Source organism: Arctopsyche grandis, chromosome 10, assembly GCF_051622035.1.
Source record: "Arctopsyche grandis isolate Sample6627 chromosome 10, ASM5162203v2, whole genome shotgun sequence".
Taxonomy (NCBI): Eukaryota; Metazoa; Arthropoda; class Insecta; order Trichoptera; family Hydropsychidae; genus Arctopsyche; species Arctopsyche grandis.
This window is the reverse complement of record NC_135364.1, coordinates 13319612-13341391: the sequence shown is the minus strand read 5'-3', so window position 1 is coordinate 13341391 and position 21780 is coordinate 13319612. Positions and strand designations below refer to the sequence as shown.

Sequence of the window (21780 nt, the reverse complement as noted above, 5' to 3'; positions counted from 1 at the left end):
AGCCCTGTGAAGATTGTGCATAAGCACCAATGCGCCCGTCCGACCAACGCTCTGACCAAGGGCAAGAGAAAGGGATTTTTAAGGAGGTTGTTCACAAAAAAGGACATACCTTCGTAAGCGCAGTGCATCAAGGATAAATTCTTCTATAATCGAACTATTATGAATACAAACATTTCTGAAAAGTTTTTTAATCTTGTTCATCATTAGATACATTTCGAATGAGCATGTGCATTGAATATGCATAATACACTCACTTAACCCAAGAGTGATTATTCAATCGAGTTTGAAAATATAAATTTACGTGAGTTAACAGTGAGTAGTACACATTATGAGAATCAATTAAATTTTGCGAAGTGTGAAAACAATTCAATTTGGAGCATAATGAACCGTTAATCTAACTGTACATACTATCAAATTCAATTTTCTGAACCGATTCAATCAATAAGAGTTGATTCCAGTTAGGGAAATTAAAGAATTTCATGACCTGACGTCAAAACATTACTTTAAATTTAACAAATCAACTACGTTCTGGTTTACTTTTCCTGTACTGCATTATTGGAATCTAATTTAACACAATGAAACTTACATATGTATATAATATTTCCGTATACAAGAATTAAAATGAAAATTTGTCTAATTATTATTTAAATTTATTATACAATTTCCGTTATATTTATTTAAAAATTAAAAAAATGAAATACAGTCACAGATACAAAAATTAAATATTGATTTAAATGTATTGACATTAATATTAAAATATATTATATGGGTGCTATTTAATTAAACTTTAATTTTGACTATATTCACTTCCATAAAAATACTATACGCTCATAACAAATATATCCCACGACAATCAAATTATTCAACTTAAGTTAAATGTATTAATATTAAATAAACTATTCCAACATTCAACAAATACATACATTGCACATGAGAAAAATATTATCACGGGAATTAATTTATTTACTAACACTTTAAAATCACTAAATCACACAAATTTCTATATTTCTTCCTGTACAATTATTTTTTTATAATTTCGGTTTTTATAAGTTAATGTTTACCAAGTGTACAGGATATATTTTAAAGTTAAAAGTTGAGTTGCACCAATTGAATAGTATCTAAAAAAAAAGTTCAATTATAACATATACATATGTATGTATTCCCCATAATACATATACATATGTTTATACATATATGTAATCAAACATTGATTGACTACTACTAGCACCAAGCCATCCATCCACTCTATATATTATATATTCGATTGAATCTCTCAGTACACACTTATTGTTGGCGGTTATTATTTATTTTTTTGACAAGAATATGATGTCATCACTTTTTTCGCACACAGATGAAACGCTAACACAAATCGAGATAAGCTAACACATATGTACATAAGTACACACACATACACATACTCATGACGAAAATTATACGTCAAGTTGCGTCGATGCAGATGGGCTCCTACTTTTTAAGAAACCGTCCATTAACTTCCCGATACTCTTCGGCCGACGACCGGCCATTATTATTTAGAAGGCAGATTTCGGAGAAGAGACCGACCATCGAGGAGACTTGAAGAGGAGGGGTCTCATCCTGGCCGATAATCGATTGTATAATTTAGTCCAGCGAGTAAGGACGAAGAGTGGGGACCGGTCTATAAAAGCCTCCGGGACATCACCGCAACCGTTCATCTTTTATACGGCAATTATTATTTTAATTTTAATAATAAATGCGGCGACGCATGTATTGCCAATGAACATACATACATACATATGTCCTAAACGTTACGATTTTTTTGTCTCGCGTAATTGGATAAAGATAAATTGCAATGTAAATAAACGGTCACTGTTATGCAAAACGATTACGTTTTGTTTTTTTGCTATTATTTATACGAATATACAGGTAAGTACGTGTACGATCTCGAGACGATATCGTTTGTATAACAAATTGTTCGTGTCATCATAATAGCACACAAAATGCTACGTACATTTTTTAAACGAAGACGGTCGGATCTGAAAAATCAGATTTTTATATGTTGCACATGTGATAAATAAAAATTCCTTGCATTTTTTAAATTTTATAAATTGTGATTAAATTTAATTCGGAATAAAAAATAAACGCAAGCAAAAAACAAACTTATAATATGTACGACGATAAATCAATAGGCAAAGGCAATTCGTATGTAAAACTAACACCCCATGTCAAAAAACGCTGCCAAGGTCATTATCGTACATATTATATTATTAAAAAACTATATATGCGTCCCAAGTTGCCTATATTCAACTAGGTACATATATACAATCAACGTTTGGCCCACTTTTTACTTGGACCATTGTTCTCCAAATCAGCGATCAGATTTTTATCTAAAATATTATTTTCACTAATGAAATTTCTAAAAAATTCATCTGAACGTATGTTATAGAGAAATATTCAAATTTGAATTCAAAAGATCAAAATATAATACGAAGCTCACAAAAATCAAACCAATGTAATATACGATAGAAAAGGTTATTTAAAGTAAATTGGTATCACTGTCATTCATCGTAAAATAATACATAATTTTAAGCCTATGTTGAAAGTCTCACGTATGTATTTAAAACGCCATTGCGCAATCCGTGTGCCTTAAGACGTAGTTTTATTTCATTTAGAGACGATTAAAAGATATTTTAAACTGCGAACGGCACGAAGTTATGTAGGAAAGTATGTAGCTTCTCAAACATTTTCAATCGTAATAAACGTCCATTCGCTACGATAAAGCCTCGAACACTTACGCACTTGCCCAATCGAGTTCGAAGTTATTACATAATCTAAAATGACCATAAAATTACAGCCACTAAAAAAATCAAAAATGCAAAAGATTTCACAAAATTTGGATATATATATATATATATATATATATATATATATATATATATATATATATATATATATATATTTAAATTATTTGAAAAGCTCTGGAAGATATCGTGTTATCGATATCTTCACGCCGGATTGGACGTGTAGGTTTTGTGTATGTAAAATGAAACGTCTGCGTATATCAGAGCTGACGTTGATGGAGCAGTTTCCGAATCAATTTAATGGAATTGGGCTAAAGCAGCCAACTGAACTGTTCGGCCCATAATGGATACATATTTGGGCACATCTCACTTCACTCACTCGTTTTTTTTTCAACTAACACTCCATAATAATAGCACTTCTATAATAATAATAATAATTACGCAACATGCGCACCTACGATTGCAATAATCAATCAATGACTAAGTTTTTCCTAGGCGTTATTAAATATACACGAAGAACATTTCAATTGACATCATAGTGTGGCGATCAATTGTTAAGGCCCAACAGGCGAAAATCGAAAAACACGTATATTTTTGCCCTTGGGGTCAAACAGTTTGAAGTTTGAATTCGTTGAGGTCATACGACTGTTTCGTGATTGAAACGTACAAGTTATGAGTAACACGTCGATTCTGTAATGATTCGTGTAAGATAACGTTACAGTTCACGAGGTGATGTGAATTTGCACTTTGCTAGTTTAACCCCATCAAAGTTGTTTCAAATAAACATAGATAACTGTGATTTCGTATATTTACAATACATACTCGCATGACCATCGCACATTACACGACAGTCCGAAAACACCATACCTACCTGTAAGCTCAACATAAACCAACCATACATTTATGATAGATATATAGATAGGATCAATGATATGACAATCATGTCACATAAATGATCAGACGATTAATCAAAGTATCTACTTTCTCACTTACTCCAAAGTAACAGAAATATTTATTTAAAAAAATGACGTAGTAGGTCCTATGGCCTCTTTAAACCATATACAGTCAAGATATATCAATATCTCTCCTATAAATTAATATAATTGAAACATTAGAGAGTTAGTTGTTTTGAAAGAATATATCTTTGAAATCATCTTGTGGTTTATTTATGGTATAGAAAATAGCTGTCAAATAAAATCATATGAAAATTCAAAGTGAATTCGTCTCCTCTTCATATAAAAAAAGTTCGTTAGATTTCTTACAGTCAATGGAAGCGTACAGCACAAACGCAATATAACGTGTGGTACAAAAAGGCATAAAAGTGGATTAACCAGCTTGAATGCGTCATATGCGACGAGCCATGGATCATCATACATATATCATTGACCGATTGCAAAAGTTGACTCACCGTTTCCGTGACGTACGCAAATGACGCTGGAGACCCCGAAAAAACCGGCTAATGGTATATGACGCACTAATTAACCGGCTTTTCTATGGAACAACATCAACAACAACATAATTGCGGTGCTGATATATACATACGTATTATACTTAAGCGCACCATCGCCTTGCGAAAATGTAACTCTGGCACATTAGCTGACAATGCGGAAATATTGCGTGGACAACATGACTTTCCCTCTTTCGGAGTCGTCGGATTTTTCACCGTTATCGTCTCATATTATCTGCGACAACGACTTCGACGACTGTCTGCAAAGCTGAGCTTGCTTAACCAACCGACAACGGTGGCCCATTGTCTCCGCCGTCCTTGGCAGATTCGCGATAAGAGCCTCCAAAGCACACTTAAGATCATTCGCCATATCGCTTTTGGCCGTTAAGTAAAAAAAAATACCGAGACAATCCAATTATATTATAACATTTTGCAAATCATATTCACATAGAAAACGTTTTGATTATTTGCCATATAATAGTGCTCTAAATACGGATACTCTTCTAGTGAATTTTCCAATACTTGAATACCCAAATGACCAATAAAGGCACAAATTTATTATTCACGATTCATAGGTGACACATACATATGTATATATATATATATATACATATATATATATATATATATATATATATATATATATATATATATATATATATATATATATATATATATATATATATATATATATATATATATATATATATATATATATATATATATATATATATATATATATATATATATGACGATACTAACGCCAACGATTTTTAATAAATTATATAATTTTGTAAACAATATTGTCGATAATGACGCGAGATAAATCTAATATGGTTTAACAAGAATGTGCGAAGAAAAACGCAACTAAAAACATAGTTAAATATGTACGCTTAAAAAGGTAACCAGAGAACAAAACTGCGACTATTTTGCATTTCACTCTATTATATGATATCAAGATGTAACAATCTAAGATTCAGTAGGTAGGAAGATTATGTAAAAAAGTTTCACAACTAAGAAGCGAATGGAAATGAATAAGTGTGCTTCAGTTTGTATTTATACCATCGTCAATCCGCATTATAATTTTGAATCATCTACGTATTATATATATATATATATATATATATATATATATATATATATATATATATATATATATATATATATCAGTGGCGTGCGGTCCATGGATGCGGTGGATGCGGCGCATCCCCTATAACTTTAAAAAGCCAAGAGTATTTTTAATAAATATTTGAATTTCGCTTCGATGTATTCTTAGTGATGTACGTGATTATGATGTAGTATATGATATATATTTCACATATCACGTGTTTTTTGTTACATGATGCATTATATAGGATCTTTTGATAATTTTTATTAAGGATTCGCATAGGCCGCATTCGCATAGGCCGGCCACAGGCGAGTGACGCTGGCGAGTAGACGCTGAGTGAAGTGCGCGCGCGTCATGGATTCGGAGTTCGGACCGATCCCATTTGCGCATGCGCACTATGAGGCTGTCATATTCGCGCGGACGCGTTGACACTTGTTTAACCTCTACGGTGGATTCGGTTTCTCTGTTTGCTTATCTATTGAGTTTCACTTGGAAGCCGCTGTTGATCGATATTTCCGCACGCTACGCCCCAAGTTATTTATCAAAAAGCTAGCCGATTCATTTCTTTAGACGAAGTTAATCATTTATACTGTAAGTTGGTTATTTTTTACTTTTGAATTAAGTTTTCATTTAAATTAGTTTCGTCTAACTTTATTTTTAGTTTACTGTTCCACTACTTACGAGTTTTCATTATTGCCTTTAATATGGATATCGAAAATAACAATGAGAGTGGACTTGTCGTCGAGATCAATAATAATTGCAATTGTTTAATTGAAAATGTGCTGAAAAGAAGATTTGCTTCTCTCCCATTTAATGAAAAGGAGATTATTGTTAAGAGCCCCAAACCCACACCAATATTAAATATTCAGTCTAAAACAAAAACATTTAAAAGGTATTTTAACACAGAAACATACGAAAAAATTTCATGGATTTGTGGATGTGCTCACTTAACGAAATTATTCTGTTGGCCATGTATTTTATTTTCTCAAGAAGTGAATGTCTGGAGTAAATTTGGATTTTCTGACCTAAACAATTTAAGTAAATCGCGCAAGAGACATGAATGTTCTCAAGCTCACATATGTTCTGCTGCTCAATTTAAAAAATTTGGAAAGGGACCTCGTATAGAAAATTTTTTAAGTGCTCAATTTAAAGCAAATATTGAAATGCACAACAAAGAAGTTACTGCAAATAGATACATTTTGTCGAAATTAATAAGCGCGATCTATTTTTTAGCAAAACAAGAACAACCTTTACGAGGACATTTTGAGCACCAGGAATCGGAAAATAGAGGGAATTATATTGAATTGCTGTATCTGTTGAGTGAATCAGACATAAAATTGAAAACTCATTTAGATAACTCTACGGTGTTTACTGGACTATCGAACCATATACAAAATGACTTGGTATCCGCAATATCAAAAGTCTTGCTAGATGAGATTAAAACTGAAATACGTGCATCAAAATTTGTTTCCATAATTGTGGACGAATCTACAGATATCAGTCGCAAAGCTCAGCTATCTACTATTTTTAGATATGTAGATGAAAATAATGAAATTCAGGAGAGATTTGTTGGATTTGTCGATGTTAGTCCCAATAGAACAGCTAATGCTCTTTTTCAGCACATACGTGAGACCTTGGAAGAATTTGGTTGTTTGGACAAATTAATTGCACAAACGTACGATGGAGCGGCTGTAATGTCCGGGGAGCATAATGGAGTGCAACGAAAAATTCGAGATATTTGTCCTAATTCTTTATTTGTCCATTGTTACGCTCACAGATTGAATTTAGTTTTGTCGCAATCTGTTAAACATATATCCGGATGCAAACGTTTTTTCAGCCGTATGTTGTCATTTTCAACTTTTTTTTGTAAGTCTTCAAGAAGAATTTCCCTTCTCGATTGTCAAATAAAAAAACGATTTCCCACTGCTGCCCCTACACGATGGAACTACAATAGCAAAATTTTAAATATGATATTAGAATATCAAACAGAATTAATGGAAATATTTAATCAAATAATTAATGACGAAGACGAATGGGATACTGATGCTGTCATAAATGCTGAAGTCCTTCATCGTTATTTAAAAGAGTTTGAATTCAATTTCAATTTGCATTTATTTTCTGCAATATTTAATTCGGCAGATTTTTTATTTGAAATTTTACAAAAAAAAACCTTTGACATATCGTATTGCGTAAGTGAAATTAAAAAATTTGTAAAATATTTAGATAACAAAAAAGACGATTTTGATTCATTGTGGAACAAAGTAATAACTAAAAATTTTAATAGAAAAAGAAAATATGCTGAATGTGAAGAAGATGTGAAAACAACGTATAAGCTTCACTATTCTGAAATTTTAGAAACTCTTTCAGTAAATACAACCAATCGATTTCGAGATATCGAAAATTCAAAATTTCTCGAATTTTTTAACGTCAAAAAATTTAAAGAATATGAAAATAATTTTCCAGATTTCCTATTTAAATCACTCCACCTAACTTATGGAAAATACTTTGATTTTATGAAATTAAAAAGCGAATTAATTTACATGTACTCAACGCAAGATTTTCATTTGAAATCTATAAATGACGTAAAGGAATTAATTGTGAAAGATGATCTAATAGACGTTTTGGAACAAGTATTTAGTTTAATACAATTAATTTGTACGATACCTTCCACGAGCGCATCGGCTGAACGATCATTTTCGACTATGAAAAGAATTAAAACGTTCACCAGAAGTAGTCAAAGTGAAGAAAGACTCTCTGGTCTTGCTTTAATTGCAATCGAAAAGAAAATAATGTCAAATTTAAAAAACAATAAAAAATTCTATGATGCGGTTATCGATGAATTTTGTAAAAAGGAACGAAGAATAAAATTAAATTTTAAAAAATAAATTGGTCGGTTTTTTTTTTCAAACAAGGGACAGCATCCCTTGTTTGAAAAGTCACCGCCCGCCACTGATATATATATATATATATATATATACATATATACATCTACATACATATGTACATATGATATGCAAGTATGCATGTAACATCATAACGCATACTTTAAATGGAACCATGTCTGTGCCAGTAAAAATGTATGAAGTCAGATAAAATCAAAAACAAAAACTCCGACAACAGATCACTCTGGATTTATTATCATCCAAATCTCGTCAATATATGTATGTAGTATGTACATATGTCTGTATGTGTATGGGAGCATGTACTCGAAACTATCGGAAAAATCGAATACATTTTTCGACTTCTATCAAGATTTGAAGCTAAGAGGGGCAAATCGATCTACCGCCTAAGCTAGTTTTTTGTAATATTATTATACAAAAAAAAATATGAATGACATTTTTTCTCTTTTTAATAAAAATATCCACTTCGAATTTTTTCAAAAGATAATATATGATACAAAAACGATTGTTTATTTTTTACATTACATCATTACATCCGACATCGACAGTGAAGCGAGCGTCATCCGTAATTTTTTTGTTGGTTATATAGAATTGAATGGGAAATCACAAATACCACATGGTCTCGTTAATTCAATCACACCTCGGTGCTTATTTGTCGCCTCTTTGGTGAGATAATACACGGTTTCGATCCGACAGAGAGAGTATATTTCGAATGCCTGTCGTTCGTTGAACTGAACGTTCAATAGATTTCATCGCACGAAATTAATTCATTATATTGAATTACGGCTGTGAGGTAGGAGTGTCACTTGCTTTGTTCTACGGAACAATTGTCAAGTCGAAATCCAACAATCGACTCTCATGGCGATAAATATTAATGTGGAGCGTTCGTTGTCTTCGATGAAACCGTTGAATAGGTATTAAACCACACTCGAGACATACACACACTAATGGAAAAACATTGAATAATGAGTAATTAGCGAAAATTATACATACGCATGCTAAAATATACATGTACATATCTAAATTGTAATTGTGTGTCCATTAGTGTGTGCGGGTTTTCAACACTGTTCACGTAACGAACTCAAAAGTTAAGTCGTAAGTCAGTATCGCCATTAATTATGTTTTTCGAGGTAGTAGTATATTTTAACAGCGACGTACTAAATTGAGATCACTTTATTTTATAGTTCTGTAAACGATCGCATTTCGATGAATCTTTCTTGCAAGACGAAAAAATAAACTTCCACGTCGCAATATAAGAGCGATAAATTTTTAAAGTTATCTCCAATTGGTAGAAGAGACACACGAATAATTTTATCCGAGTAGACGTTAAGTTTTAATAGCGCACATATCTCCAGAGACGACGATCCTGACTCAGCAGGGGTCGTGAAAAAATAAATTATGTATAAAACAAAGCGATACGACCGAAGATATACGATATTCGAGACGTCAGTTTATTTTTCAATTCCGTCTAAAGCCGACTATTGTACAAATGCGAATGTCGCGATTGCATATAAAGTCCGTATTATATTAACCCTATGCATTACCTGTTTAGATAATATGCTAAAGTTCAATATTGATTTCGTGTTAAGCCTCCCCATATTTTGATGCAAATTGTACATAGATATGCATACATACTTTAATATGGATGACCAGTTATTAATTTTATTTTGCTATTTTGGTTGTTTTAATTAAAAATTTGATATTAAATAAATAAATAAATAAAAAAAAATAATGTTGTTTTATATATGTACATATAATATCTATCAACTATTTTTCGAATTTGAATTTCATGCGTGATAACTTTAACTAAATGTTTTTTCGTCTTAAGATTATTTAGCAGCTACGAGATTATCTTAGGAAAAGCGCTTGATGAAACCAGAATTAAACGAGGTCGAAATTTCTAAGACAATAAGCCAGTCATTGATACTTAGTATACATAAGTAAATATAATTGCAAGTATGTATAAGTACGTGAATTAAAAAAAACAGAGATACAAGAACTTGATATGTAACTGTGTGCCCTTTTCATTTTTTATCAATTTACTGGTATGTTACAAATATAGATGAGCAAGGGGGCACAGCTCCACTTATGACATAAAGGGTCTATGTAAGTGAACTTGGGGGAGTTTAAAGGTACGGCATAAATTAGAATTTCCCATAGACAGGCTGAAATTTGAGCAACATGAGGAAATGATAAGGTTAAGTATAATTTATATCACTGTAATTAGATCTTTGAATAACATTCCATGCATTATTTCAAGCATTAAGATTGTAAAAGAATAAAAAGTAAGAAATTGCATGTTTAAAATAAGAGGGAAGCTCTTCATGGTCGTTATTAATGACACAGATTATAGTTTCTTAACGACAACGCGGCAATCTGTATTGTCGTTTCTCTACAAGAAGAAATATGATAAAGATAAGACCGTGTCATTTTCGATGTCTTAAATGATATTTCATGTTCAAAGAGAAAATCTTCGAGCTTAACGTTTAGTGTCCCCATGTCAATCGAGGGGGCCATTGTGCGTTCAATCCGTCTTCCACGTCCGAGACGCCACATGCGATTCACGCGATAAGCAAAACATTCGAGTATTGTGTAATGATTCCATCGACGAAAGCACCAACAAAAGACTAGTTCGACACACAAACGCAAGTATGTAAATAAAACAAATAAACAAAAACAAAACATACGAAATCAGAACCAATTATCTGTGTTCGAGACGTCTATGTAAATGTGCACGCGTTCGACTCTTCTTCGCGTTGTACCTATGTACATATGTATGCATGCATGTCGTCTCCGAAATTGGCCAGTGGGTGTAAACACAATGGTGTGTATGGTATGTTTGGACAATTTATTATTTCCAACGTGTACAGAGACAATGTCCAATATATTAGATAAACTTACAAATTGATTGTATTCTTGAAATCACTTTGTACCACACACACGGTTACACCGTGTTTAGCTTTTCACTAAAAAAAGGATATCTAATACGGCAATTTTTCACTTCTACAGACAAGGTGACGCGTTTGTTTAAATATTTTATACTTAAATACTAACTCATTTATGAATTATTGTGACGTTACTATATCTATCAAAAGAAAAATATTTTATTTTGGAAACGTAGACTCAATGACCATGTTCTATACATGTAACCTACAATATACTTGTATGTATAATTAAACCATTATAGTAAACTCTATAAATGAATCACAATGAATTCAAAATTGTATTTACATTTATGTATTTGGGGTCTACCGCACGGGACCGAAAGTGAAACGCCCGAAAACGCAAATATCGGAAGGCAAAGATCGAAAATCGAAAGATCTTAAGTCGAAAGATAAAAAAGGGTCTCTCCCCCCGTCGTACCTACTCACTTAATTTGCGCGAGTAGGATACAACAGGAACAAGAGGAACAGGCTTTTCCTCCCGTATTCTGTGCGCGCACATTAAACAAGGCTGTATGACAAAAAGAGAGATAATTTCACCGCATGCCACTCATATATATTATATACACATAGTACCGTTTACCATGCACCCTTTTTTTTATCTTTCGATTTTCGATCTTTGCCTTCCGATATTTGGGTTTTCGGGCGTTCCACTTTCGGTCCCGTGAGGGAGACCGATGTATTTGTAACCAATAAATGCTTCGAGTAAGATTAACGCGCGAGCAGAAAACAAACCCATTGAGATATAATATCGTAATGTATTTTTGTGGTACGCAACTTACGTAATTTCATTGCAATAAATCAAATAATAGTGTGTACTTGAATCGTACTGTACTATTTTTTGCTTTTAAACTTTTTTTTCAAAATGAATGTGTGAAATAGATAATACATTTTTCAATACAATTAACTATTAATATATTCTATTTAAAATGTACCGAAAAATTTACAACGCCGACCAATTAATGCAGTGCATATTTTCTCGGGGGTCAAATACACAGTGACCTGTGTTTGCGAGAGAACAGTAGGCGCTCGGCTACTGCCTACAAGGAGATACAATTTGATTCGAGACAAACAGAACACGGCTACTTTATGCAGCATTACTCGCCGTTTTCGAAACTTCTTCCGTTTAAGACCCTTGTAACTGATGCACGCTCCGTGATAATTATGCACTAAATAAAAGACACGAAAGCAATGTTGGTGAATGCTTAAGCAGTTTTGTTGAGTTTTGCGTAGGCGTCAGAAATGTAGCGAACAGGACGTTAGCTCATGTCAACGAAAAAATAATATTTCACATAACACTCTAGACTTGTTACATGTCACGAGTTATTCTTCAATAAAAGCACTAAATCCTATTATCAAATCCACAAACTATATGACAAAAACTCACACACATACCAATTTAAAATCAAAAAGCAAGGTTGCGTACTTACATGTGTACATATAATACATAATATATCATATAGATAGTAAGAATTTGAATAATCTTTTAATAAATATTATAATATAGGTATTAGATTTGGAGTAATTATTTCAACTATGCGCGCGTTAAAATTGCTCAACGCTTATTTCACACAATTAAGGTTAAATCAATTGCAGAAGTTCCCAACGGAGGTCAGGTTATATTCGCTGCGTTTGCTAAGAAATGCATTTAAAGGTTAGATGACGAGACGATCATTAAAAAAATCGTATTGTGTGCAAATTAGATAGAAATCCAAGCCATGGAAACGTGCACACAAACCACGAAACGCTTTTCTTGCACGTTAATAAATACTGAACCACGTGTGCATGAACAAAAAAAACCAATACATATTTTAAGCATGTCCATTATACAAAAATAAAAAATTTATACCATTCCAAGAAATGACAATAATGCCAATTAAATTGAATATAAATTATTGAGGAAAATCGACTTTTTATAGGCCAATAATAGTTCTAATCGGAACATTCTAAAATGCAATCTTCACAAATGTGACTCTCACAACTTCATAAGGAAACATACCCATCAGAAACCACTTGATTGACGAGAAAACACATTTATATATACAAACGTGTGTATGTATACATATATCTGAGGAAAAACTGGACCAAACAGACCGCAAATTATATCTGTCACGCGCCGTTCGCGGAATACTTTTACGTTAGAGGAAAATCGGAAAATACAACTGTCGCAATCTCGTTATATCACCTGCAATAATTTTATATAAGAACACTGGCTCTACAATTTAAAAATATCAATGAAAATCATATCTGCCTTGGTTATAGATTATAGCTAGGATTGTACTTAACGCTACACAGCAATATTACGACAGCCGAAATATAAAATTGACGGATATATCGAAAACATGGCTCTTTCGAACCAGAATATCTATGTAAGATACAAATACATCTACCGAAAAGATACAATTCCACAGAGAAATGTACCGGTCAAAGATAAAAGCGACAACCGTAAAGTATCACTCACGTGTAAGGTGCGAAACAACAAGGGACCGTGCCTCTCGATAGCTGATTGCACACACTCGGTCAATGTTATTAGAATTCGTTATCTATACAAATAAAATCCTGTCTATTTGTATGGTTGTTCGTTATACATTCCCATGTACATATATCCATAGTTGGAAAACAGAATCAAATGTTGCTATTAATATATTGGTCAATGTACGAGGCAGAAATATATCTAGCCATTATGTCGTATTGTGGCAATCTATAAAGCTTATAATGGCGCGAACCTTAATGACATAAATAATTTTTTTTTTTGGGAAAATCATATGAATTTATAACATTTGTATGATAATCACGTGTATAACATTAAACTGCAATGAATTTTCATGTGAATCAATTAATTTGAAACCGAATTTGATTCCGACCCATCTTTCAATCAAATAGCTAGCATACTCATATTATTTAACGATTTTTAAATGAGTATATACAGCTTAGTAAATAATTAATAACATATATGTAATAGTAGTGACATTGGTGACATTTATTATCATTGTAAGAAAATGCTACAACCATCCTTTAATGCTTTTTAAGAAAAATCCAAAAAAAAAAATTATTTAATGTAATGTAATCTTATGTTATTTACACCTTAGATATTACATTTTACAGGAAAAATTGAAAACTTACCATTTTATTTATATAATAAATAGACTTTCGCTTACAATGAAGGGAGTTCCAAGTTCCAACATATGTATTTATTTATTTTAAAAATAGAAACAAACAGCATTTCAAAGCACATATGTAAATACATCGTAGGTAACATTGACACCAAAAAAGCTTCTAAAAAAATTTTCAACAATAAAATAAATCAAAAACAAAGAGAAAAGCTTTGAATAGTGGTATATATGAGATATATGTACGTATGTAAATATGTGATAAGGACTATCAATATTTACATACAAACCCCAATTAGCAGAAGCTTTCAGTTAAAATTTTACTTATGGATTGACATACATACTTATATAGAAAAAAAAAGCCATTTTATCATTCATAAGCATTTGTCATCTATATAACTATTTTACTAATACCACCACATAAAAAGTTCAACAAATTTGTTTAAAGCATTGTCCTGATCTAACCCTCGCCATTTCAAAAAGCTTAATACGAATCGATAATGAAAAAGGTCTAGAATTGTAAAACACTTCCTGCAATGAGACCACGACACCTCGAGATAAGATATCTGGAGCGACGCTTTGCAAAATTGCGCTTATCTCCGACCAGTTTCTCTGGTTAAAAATGTATCCAGAATTTTCCCACCGATACAGACAACCTCTCCTGTCAATAAAATACTATATATTAGTATGTGTGTTGCGTCGTAGATGTGTGTCGTGGGCGTGAATATTTGTTTGCGCTCGGCAACGAACGGTACCCAATGTGCCGCCCACGCAGCCAATGGCGGAATCACACCTAGACGCAGCGACCACATTTGAATTGTAAAAATGAGCGTTTTGACTCATTTGAATTTCGACGACGACGAATCCCGACAGTGGGCGGACACACTCGAACTTATCTAGGGTGTAGATCGACCCTGGAAACCACTAACACCCTTAGTAATGAATTCATGCGATGCTCGGAACATCCTCACTCGATCAAAGTTTTTTTGTTAGACTATATGTATATATGTACATACAGTCTAACAAAGAATAGTAGGTATACAATTTTGAGAGTTGCAGCTTCATCGTGAGAAATCCTTTGGTGGGTAATTCTTTTTCAGAGTTTAAATGCTGAATTCGTTGAACTCGGAATCTGGGTAGCAACGAGCAGTGTAGACATCGAAACAACTCCCTATTTAAAAAATACCACTAATCCTTCTTTACACACGTCACTAACTGACCAAAAACACTATCCGAGTTAGCTTCAGTAGGTACCTAAACAAATTGTGATAAGCGTTAGCTAAAAGCAGCTTGGCAATCGTTATTGCCATATAATATTAATACTAAATTACTACCATCAACGATGTTCCGAAAGTATTGAGATATACAAATTACATATGTATTCGACTTAAGCGTGTGCATAGCTCTCGATATTTATCATGCTGGAAGCTAAATTCGTTTAATATCAGCTGAACATTTTTCACGTGAGTATAATAATAGTAATTTTAGTGAGCATGCCTTTGTGAATATGTAGTAGAAAAATATTTTTATTTTGTATTCACTCACTTCGAATTTGCATGTATTGTATATAAAATTAAATTAAACGTTTTTATATGGAATTATGTTTGTATAATTTTAAGAAATACAATGGCGAAAAATCTTTCGCTTTTTAAAGTAAATTTAGATGAAAATTAGTTTTTTTCTTATATAATATTTACATAAATTTTATTATAGTTTTCGATCTGTCTCGTGTTTCTATGGCGAATTCTTATAAATTGACTGTTAAAATTCCGAGGTATTAGAGGAAAAATAAATTTAGGATTAACTACGCATAAATATTCCGAATTCGTATTGGGAATTTATAAAAAATCGTACGTATATATATTTTTTTTCAATTTTGTTATTGGCAAAAAGCACAGACGCCATCGACACACGAAATAGTTTGTCAAATGTTTTTGAATATATGAATAAATAATTAAAGCGTTAATTACATTCGAAATAGCTATTTGTAGACGATCATTCGATACGAAATATTTTTGCATATTGCGATTTCCACGTGCAGATACATTAAATAAATTCAATTAACTGCGCCGCTGAATTAAACTTTCATTCGACCCGAATAACCCATTACTCAAACGAGTTTAATTTAAAATGACATAATAAAAAACGCAATTTCATACTATTACATTTTTTTTTGTATTAGTAACGTATTCCATTGATTTATTTGCGTATTATGATCAACCAAAGAAGATTACAGTTATGCTGTTTCAACGTCATTATGAACTGATGAAGAAAGCAGCGGGCAATCGACAAGATGACTTGCGCTTGATGAAACCAAAAGTCTTTTCATCATTTCTCTCATTGTTGACCGCTGATGAAGTCTCATCCCTCAAACAATGAAGTCAATCAAAGTCAACAATGCATGTGTCATTTTTTTACGACGGGTCGCTATCGACCGAATTTCAAATGAAAAATGACCTCTTCAATTTGGACACACACACATATCGTAATTACAGTGCCGTTTATGATGTCTGATATGCACCATCACCGTTTTACGTATCTCTTTGTGGCCGTAATCGAACAAATACACTCGCAAGACACGCAATACTGATTTTGATTTTATTACAATAAATTCATCCGAGAACTAATTAGCTGGCACAAAATTACAAACGATTGAAACTTGAAGTATAGAAGAAATTCATTAAACCTACGACAATATTTTTAATTTTAATTGTTTGCCATATCTAATTTTAATTTGACCGCGACCGTATAATTTACTGCATATACATATGTATCTACGGCCAAAATGAAATATCATCAATTCAAATTTTATTTTTATAAATCGACGAATTCAATCAGATAAAGCTTACACGAATGTATAAATCAAACTTTATGTGGGCAAGGTGTTAATGCACATAATAGAAATAATCTTGATGTATAGTGTTTTGTTTAATTCGACGACGGTCAAGTAAAACGTATCTCAATTCACATTCTAAAGTTAAACGCGGCGTGTTCGGTCGTATCTAAACGGTGATCTTTTGTTGCATTCGAACATGTCGAAATTTCAAATAATATGTGTGTTTATATGTACATATGTATGTATATACGATGTAGCTTTATCCAAAGACGCGTAAGATAATTTGACGATATTTATCGCCACGTTTCGAATATCGAAACGCTTGTGTTACTTATTTTAGGAAAAGCCATTTTTGAGTCATTGGAACAAAAAACCTATCTGGGTAGCGGTGTATAAATCACAAATTTTGTAAGCATGCGCTAATTGACCGAGAGAGGAAAAATTATAGTTAAATAAATAAATTGGGCTCTATCCTGACAGCTTGATTGAATCTTCGGGGAAAAATCGTAATATCGCTAAGCAAAACGCATGCTCACTGGGTCGAAAAATAAAAGTATATACATACATATATACAAATGCATGTTTGAAATAAAAAAAAATTCCATCTATCCATCCATCCCGTAAAAATCTTAAATTTATTGCACAACAAAAAATTTACATCATTTTACGAATTCAATAGCACATTTCTCAACAGCTAACATCGTACAAATTTTTATTATTTCACGATAAAAGCATTTTTAGTATTAATTATCTAAGTTATGTATAATCAAATTGATACTATGTGTACCGCTGTTAACGATTGACCTTCACCTCTTACATTCGATTTCCAATATCATTTACATTTTTTTGAATTAAATAAACAAAATATCTTACAAATAAACAATTATATTCAAATACATCCGCATGTAGTTTCTTACAATTTAATAATTTAAAAAATATACAACTGTGCGACTATTGAAAAAAATGCTTCTACGATTACTTGTATTGAAGATTTATTAACGTTGGTTGACACTTAAAAACTAAACAAAATAAATACAATATTTACATTTATTATTTATATGGTGAGTGACCAGTACTATCTTCTGCAAATACATCACTGTCATCCACAATTTTTTTCACTTAACTTGTATGAGTATGTGTAATTATTTGAAATTTCGAGATCCTCATAACGACCAAATATGTACGAGAAATCACTCTTATAAAATAGAAATTTCATCAAAAATATGTATATTAAAGGAAAATTGAAATCATACATAGCATGTAATACCGAGAAGTGTTCAAATGCATTTATTTTTAAGTGAAGAAACATGCGTCATGCAGCTTCAGTGACAATACAACGAAAAGCACTTCAACGGTCAAAGACAGTAAATCTCAAGCGTCGTTCGCTCGAAAGACTCGCAGCTAGACACGAAAATTCTTTAGGCTCATATTTCGACAAATATTCATAATTATTTATACTGACATTATAGTACATAATATATGTATAAAAATATCATCTTCGCCTAATTCAAGTAACAATTTTTCACCTTGATATTCACAATTGGCTGGGACTCGTAACAGCCACGATCAAATCTTCACATTGATCAAACAATAACACATAAAAAAATCGTGAGAAAATGTACTAAGTATTTGATGCCATATTAAATTCTAGGTTAATGTTATGAATATTTCCTATGCACTCTGCTGAGGTATATGTCCTATTTGCAACCACGATTGTGTTAACCCGGCGATACGCTTATTTAATATATAATTTCAAAAGAGACTTTGTATATAACCATGTAAGTATGTAAGGTTTGGGTGGGAGCATCGAAAACAAATCCAAGTTTCTTTGATGATGATATCGATATTGTTGAATATATTTTTTTTATATTCAATACAATTAATTCATTATTATTATCATTTTTATATTTTTTTACTTTATTTTTATATTTTTTCTTTATCGCAGTGGCACATTAGATTATTTTGTAAACCCACTGTGGTATAATTTTTTAAAATAAAATATAAAATGTACTTAATCGTGATAAAGAATTGACAGTTTCATACGTCATTAGTTTACTCACTCACAGATAATGCATATTTGAGTTAAAAGATTACAAGTTTATAGATCCAGCAAGCAATCGAGAAAGTGAACACGTTACAAAAAGAATACAATCAATAAACAAAATGGAGAAAGAGCAATAAAATTGTGAGGAAAACGATTTTCACTACTTGCATCGGCGTCTGAGTCATTTGACATGTGAAATGACCATCTTGAACACTTAGCTTTTTCTAGAAACTCTCTCCGTCACTCCTTATATGAAATTACTCAGTTTTAATTGCACCGGAATTACGTTACACGCTACCTTTAACGAAGCGCGCCATTTTCGAACTTCTACTTCTTTATACAAAATTTTTATTCAATCAATTTTTTTTTCATAGATTCGCATATATATCGACTCTTGTTTCGATTGCAATAAAAAATAAAATAAAATAAATATCCACACATAAGCACGTAAGAGTATGTGTACATACATAAGAAGTACTTATGGAATGTATCGAGAGAGAAGGTTGCGAGTATCACTACGCGTCGAGCTCTCCAATGTAACGAAGATATGGTGGATCTATGGGTAGAAAGAAATATATATGTATGTATATGTGTATATATATATAGGTATAAATATTCTTATATTGACTTTTTATAACGTTCACATGTTCGCGAGCGGCTTGCTTGCTCGTCGTGAATGCAAGTGTTGTGAGATGATGATGGTGGCTCACGAAGTTAAAACGTCATGAGACCGCAGAAGGTATATCTCCATCGATGTGTTGGTAGGATGCTCGGTTAGTCGGGTCGTACTATATATATATTTATATATGTGTGTGTGTGTGTTGTGACCTTGGTCTGTACCAAGGTGAATCTCGACAAACACCTGCGCGTCGGGTCCGCCTCGCTTACAAATAAAATATAACACGGGAGGGTTCCTACGCGCTATAAACCAAGAAAGATTCTAGACGTCTTTTTTGTGCGTACCACCGACCGGGTCGACCGAAACCCGAAAGGGGTTACGATGGTTGTTATTCTTTTAACTTGTTTTATTTCGGTGTTATTATTCTGATGCACCTGAGAGATCCTTCACAGTTACGTGTAAATTAAAAAAATAAAAATATGTTGCGGCTATCGCATGGAAAACCACAAAATTGGTACGAAGAAATCCTCAATATTTTTCTTGGTATAAAACAATTGCAACCAAGTACATATTATAATAATGTATGTACTTACATATGTATGTACATACATACATATATTATACATACATATATCATCTGGATAAAGGGCATGAAATCCGCAAGATGCTTAAATACAAAAACATTCAATTTCAAAATTAAGTATCTAATTTACTTATTTAGAAGTACATACATCAGTGACGTGACATAGAAATCTCCCTATTTTTATGGCACAGCCTTACTTAAGTGTGCGAGATCAGGATACAGGGGGACTAGGTGACGTCATACCTAGTGCCCCTGTATCTTGCTCGCGCACTCGTAAGTAGGCTATGCGATACTAATCTGTTAGTTAAGTAAAACTATATATGAGAAGTAATGATCCTATAATACAAATTTTATAAAATATACTGTGAAAAAGTTAAAGTTATAAGCGTTTAAAAAATTCAAATCTGACAAATTGAGTGGGGGGCGGAGAGTCAAACATGCATGGGCAATCATCCTAACGTAGTCATAGTCTCGAGAATTTTCCAATTTTTAAACATGTTTATGACGATGAAATCTCTCCAACGACTTGGCGAAAACAATTGAAATCTCTATCGGGGGCTAAATCTCGCAAAACGGCAAAGTTTCAAAGCGATCGAAAGAGTTTAGGAAGGTATGTCTTGGAAACGTATTTGGTGAAACTAATAAAAACCTTGTAACAAAGAGAACGATGGTAAAAAAATAGAAAGATTTCCACGGGACGCCACTGATACCTACCTACATCAGTGGCGTGCCGTAGAAATCTCTCCTGTTGTTTTATTTAAAGCACAGCCTCACTTACGTGTGCGCGAGCAGGATACAAGGGGACTCGTTTGATTTCACCTGGTCCCCCTATTTCCTCCTCGCACTCGCGTAAGTAAGGCTGTGCGATAAAAACAGATATATTACAACACGCCACTGCTAAATCTGTACATATATTTTCAATGTATCTATTATATTGTCAACAAAAACTAAAACAATTTCTTTTAATTAGGCGTATCTATGTATGTAGTTTCCTTAACAATAAATAGCAACTAATAGCAACTGAATCTAATAAGTGTTTTTTTTTTTTTTTTTGACGAATCAGATTTTTTAATTAAATAAAGTATTCCAATTATTTACAATATTGTATTTCCATACTCCACATTGTTTTTGTAAATAATGTAAAATTGCATAAAAACTTATTAGATTCAAAGAACACTCATTCGAATTGTGTAGTTTAAATGGGCGACAAAACTACATACAACCAACTGACGTTCAAAAATTCAAACGAATCTAAATTTATATCACTATTGGACGTATGAAATAATACCCATACATGTATGTACGCATCTACTAAAAGATATTCACATGTTGGTGTATTTGTATGTACCTACAAATCGATTAGACTTCATTTTACTTACTTCAATCAACCTTAAATTTTCTCTAATACTAAACA

The 21780-nt window shown here is 32.3% G+C and overlaps 2 protein-coding genes across 2 annotated transcripts in view; one reads left to right on the top strand and one right to left on the bottom strand.

The window, feature by feature from the left end:
- Positions 1–21780, bottom strand: part of grh (grainy head) — a 236299-nt gene that overhangs the window by 204389 nt on the left and 10130 nt on the right. The window lies entirely within an intron of this gene.
- On the top strand, positions 5727–13195 carry LOC143918231 (uncharacterized). Its single transcript, XM_077440007.1, has 9 exons — positions 5727–5923; positions 5994–7874; positions 8781–8876; positions 9030–9146; positions 10061–10122; positions 10742–10862; positions 12143–12329; positions 12689–12790; positions 13094–13195. The coding sequence occupies exons 2-9, from the start codon at positions 6037–6039 to the stop codon at positions 13193–13195; spliced, it is 2625 nt and encodes an 874-aa protein (XP_077296133.1). The 5' UTR covers positions 5727–5923; positions 5994–6036.

Coding starts and splice junctions, on each gene's coding strand:
- LOC143918231 (XM_077440007.1), top strand. CDS start 6,037: ATGGATATCGAAAATAACAATGAGAGTGGACTTGTCGTCGAGATCAAT. Junction 7,875..8,780: donor AAAAGCGAATTAATTTACAT/GTACTCAACGCA, acceptor CGACATCGACAG/TGAAGCGAGCGTCATCCGTA. Junction 10,863..12,142: donor AAAGCACCAACAAAAGACTA/GTTCGACACACA, acceptor CAATTAATGCAG/TGCATATTTTCTCGGGGGTC.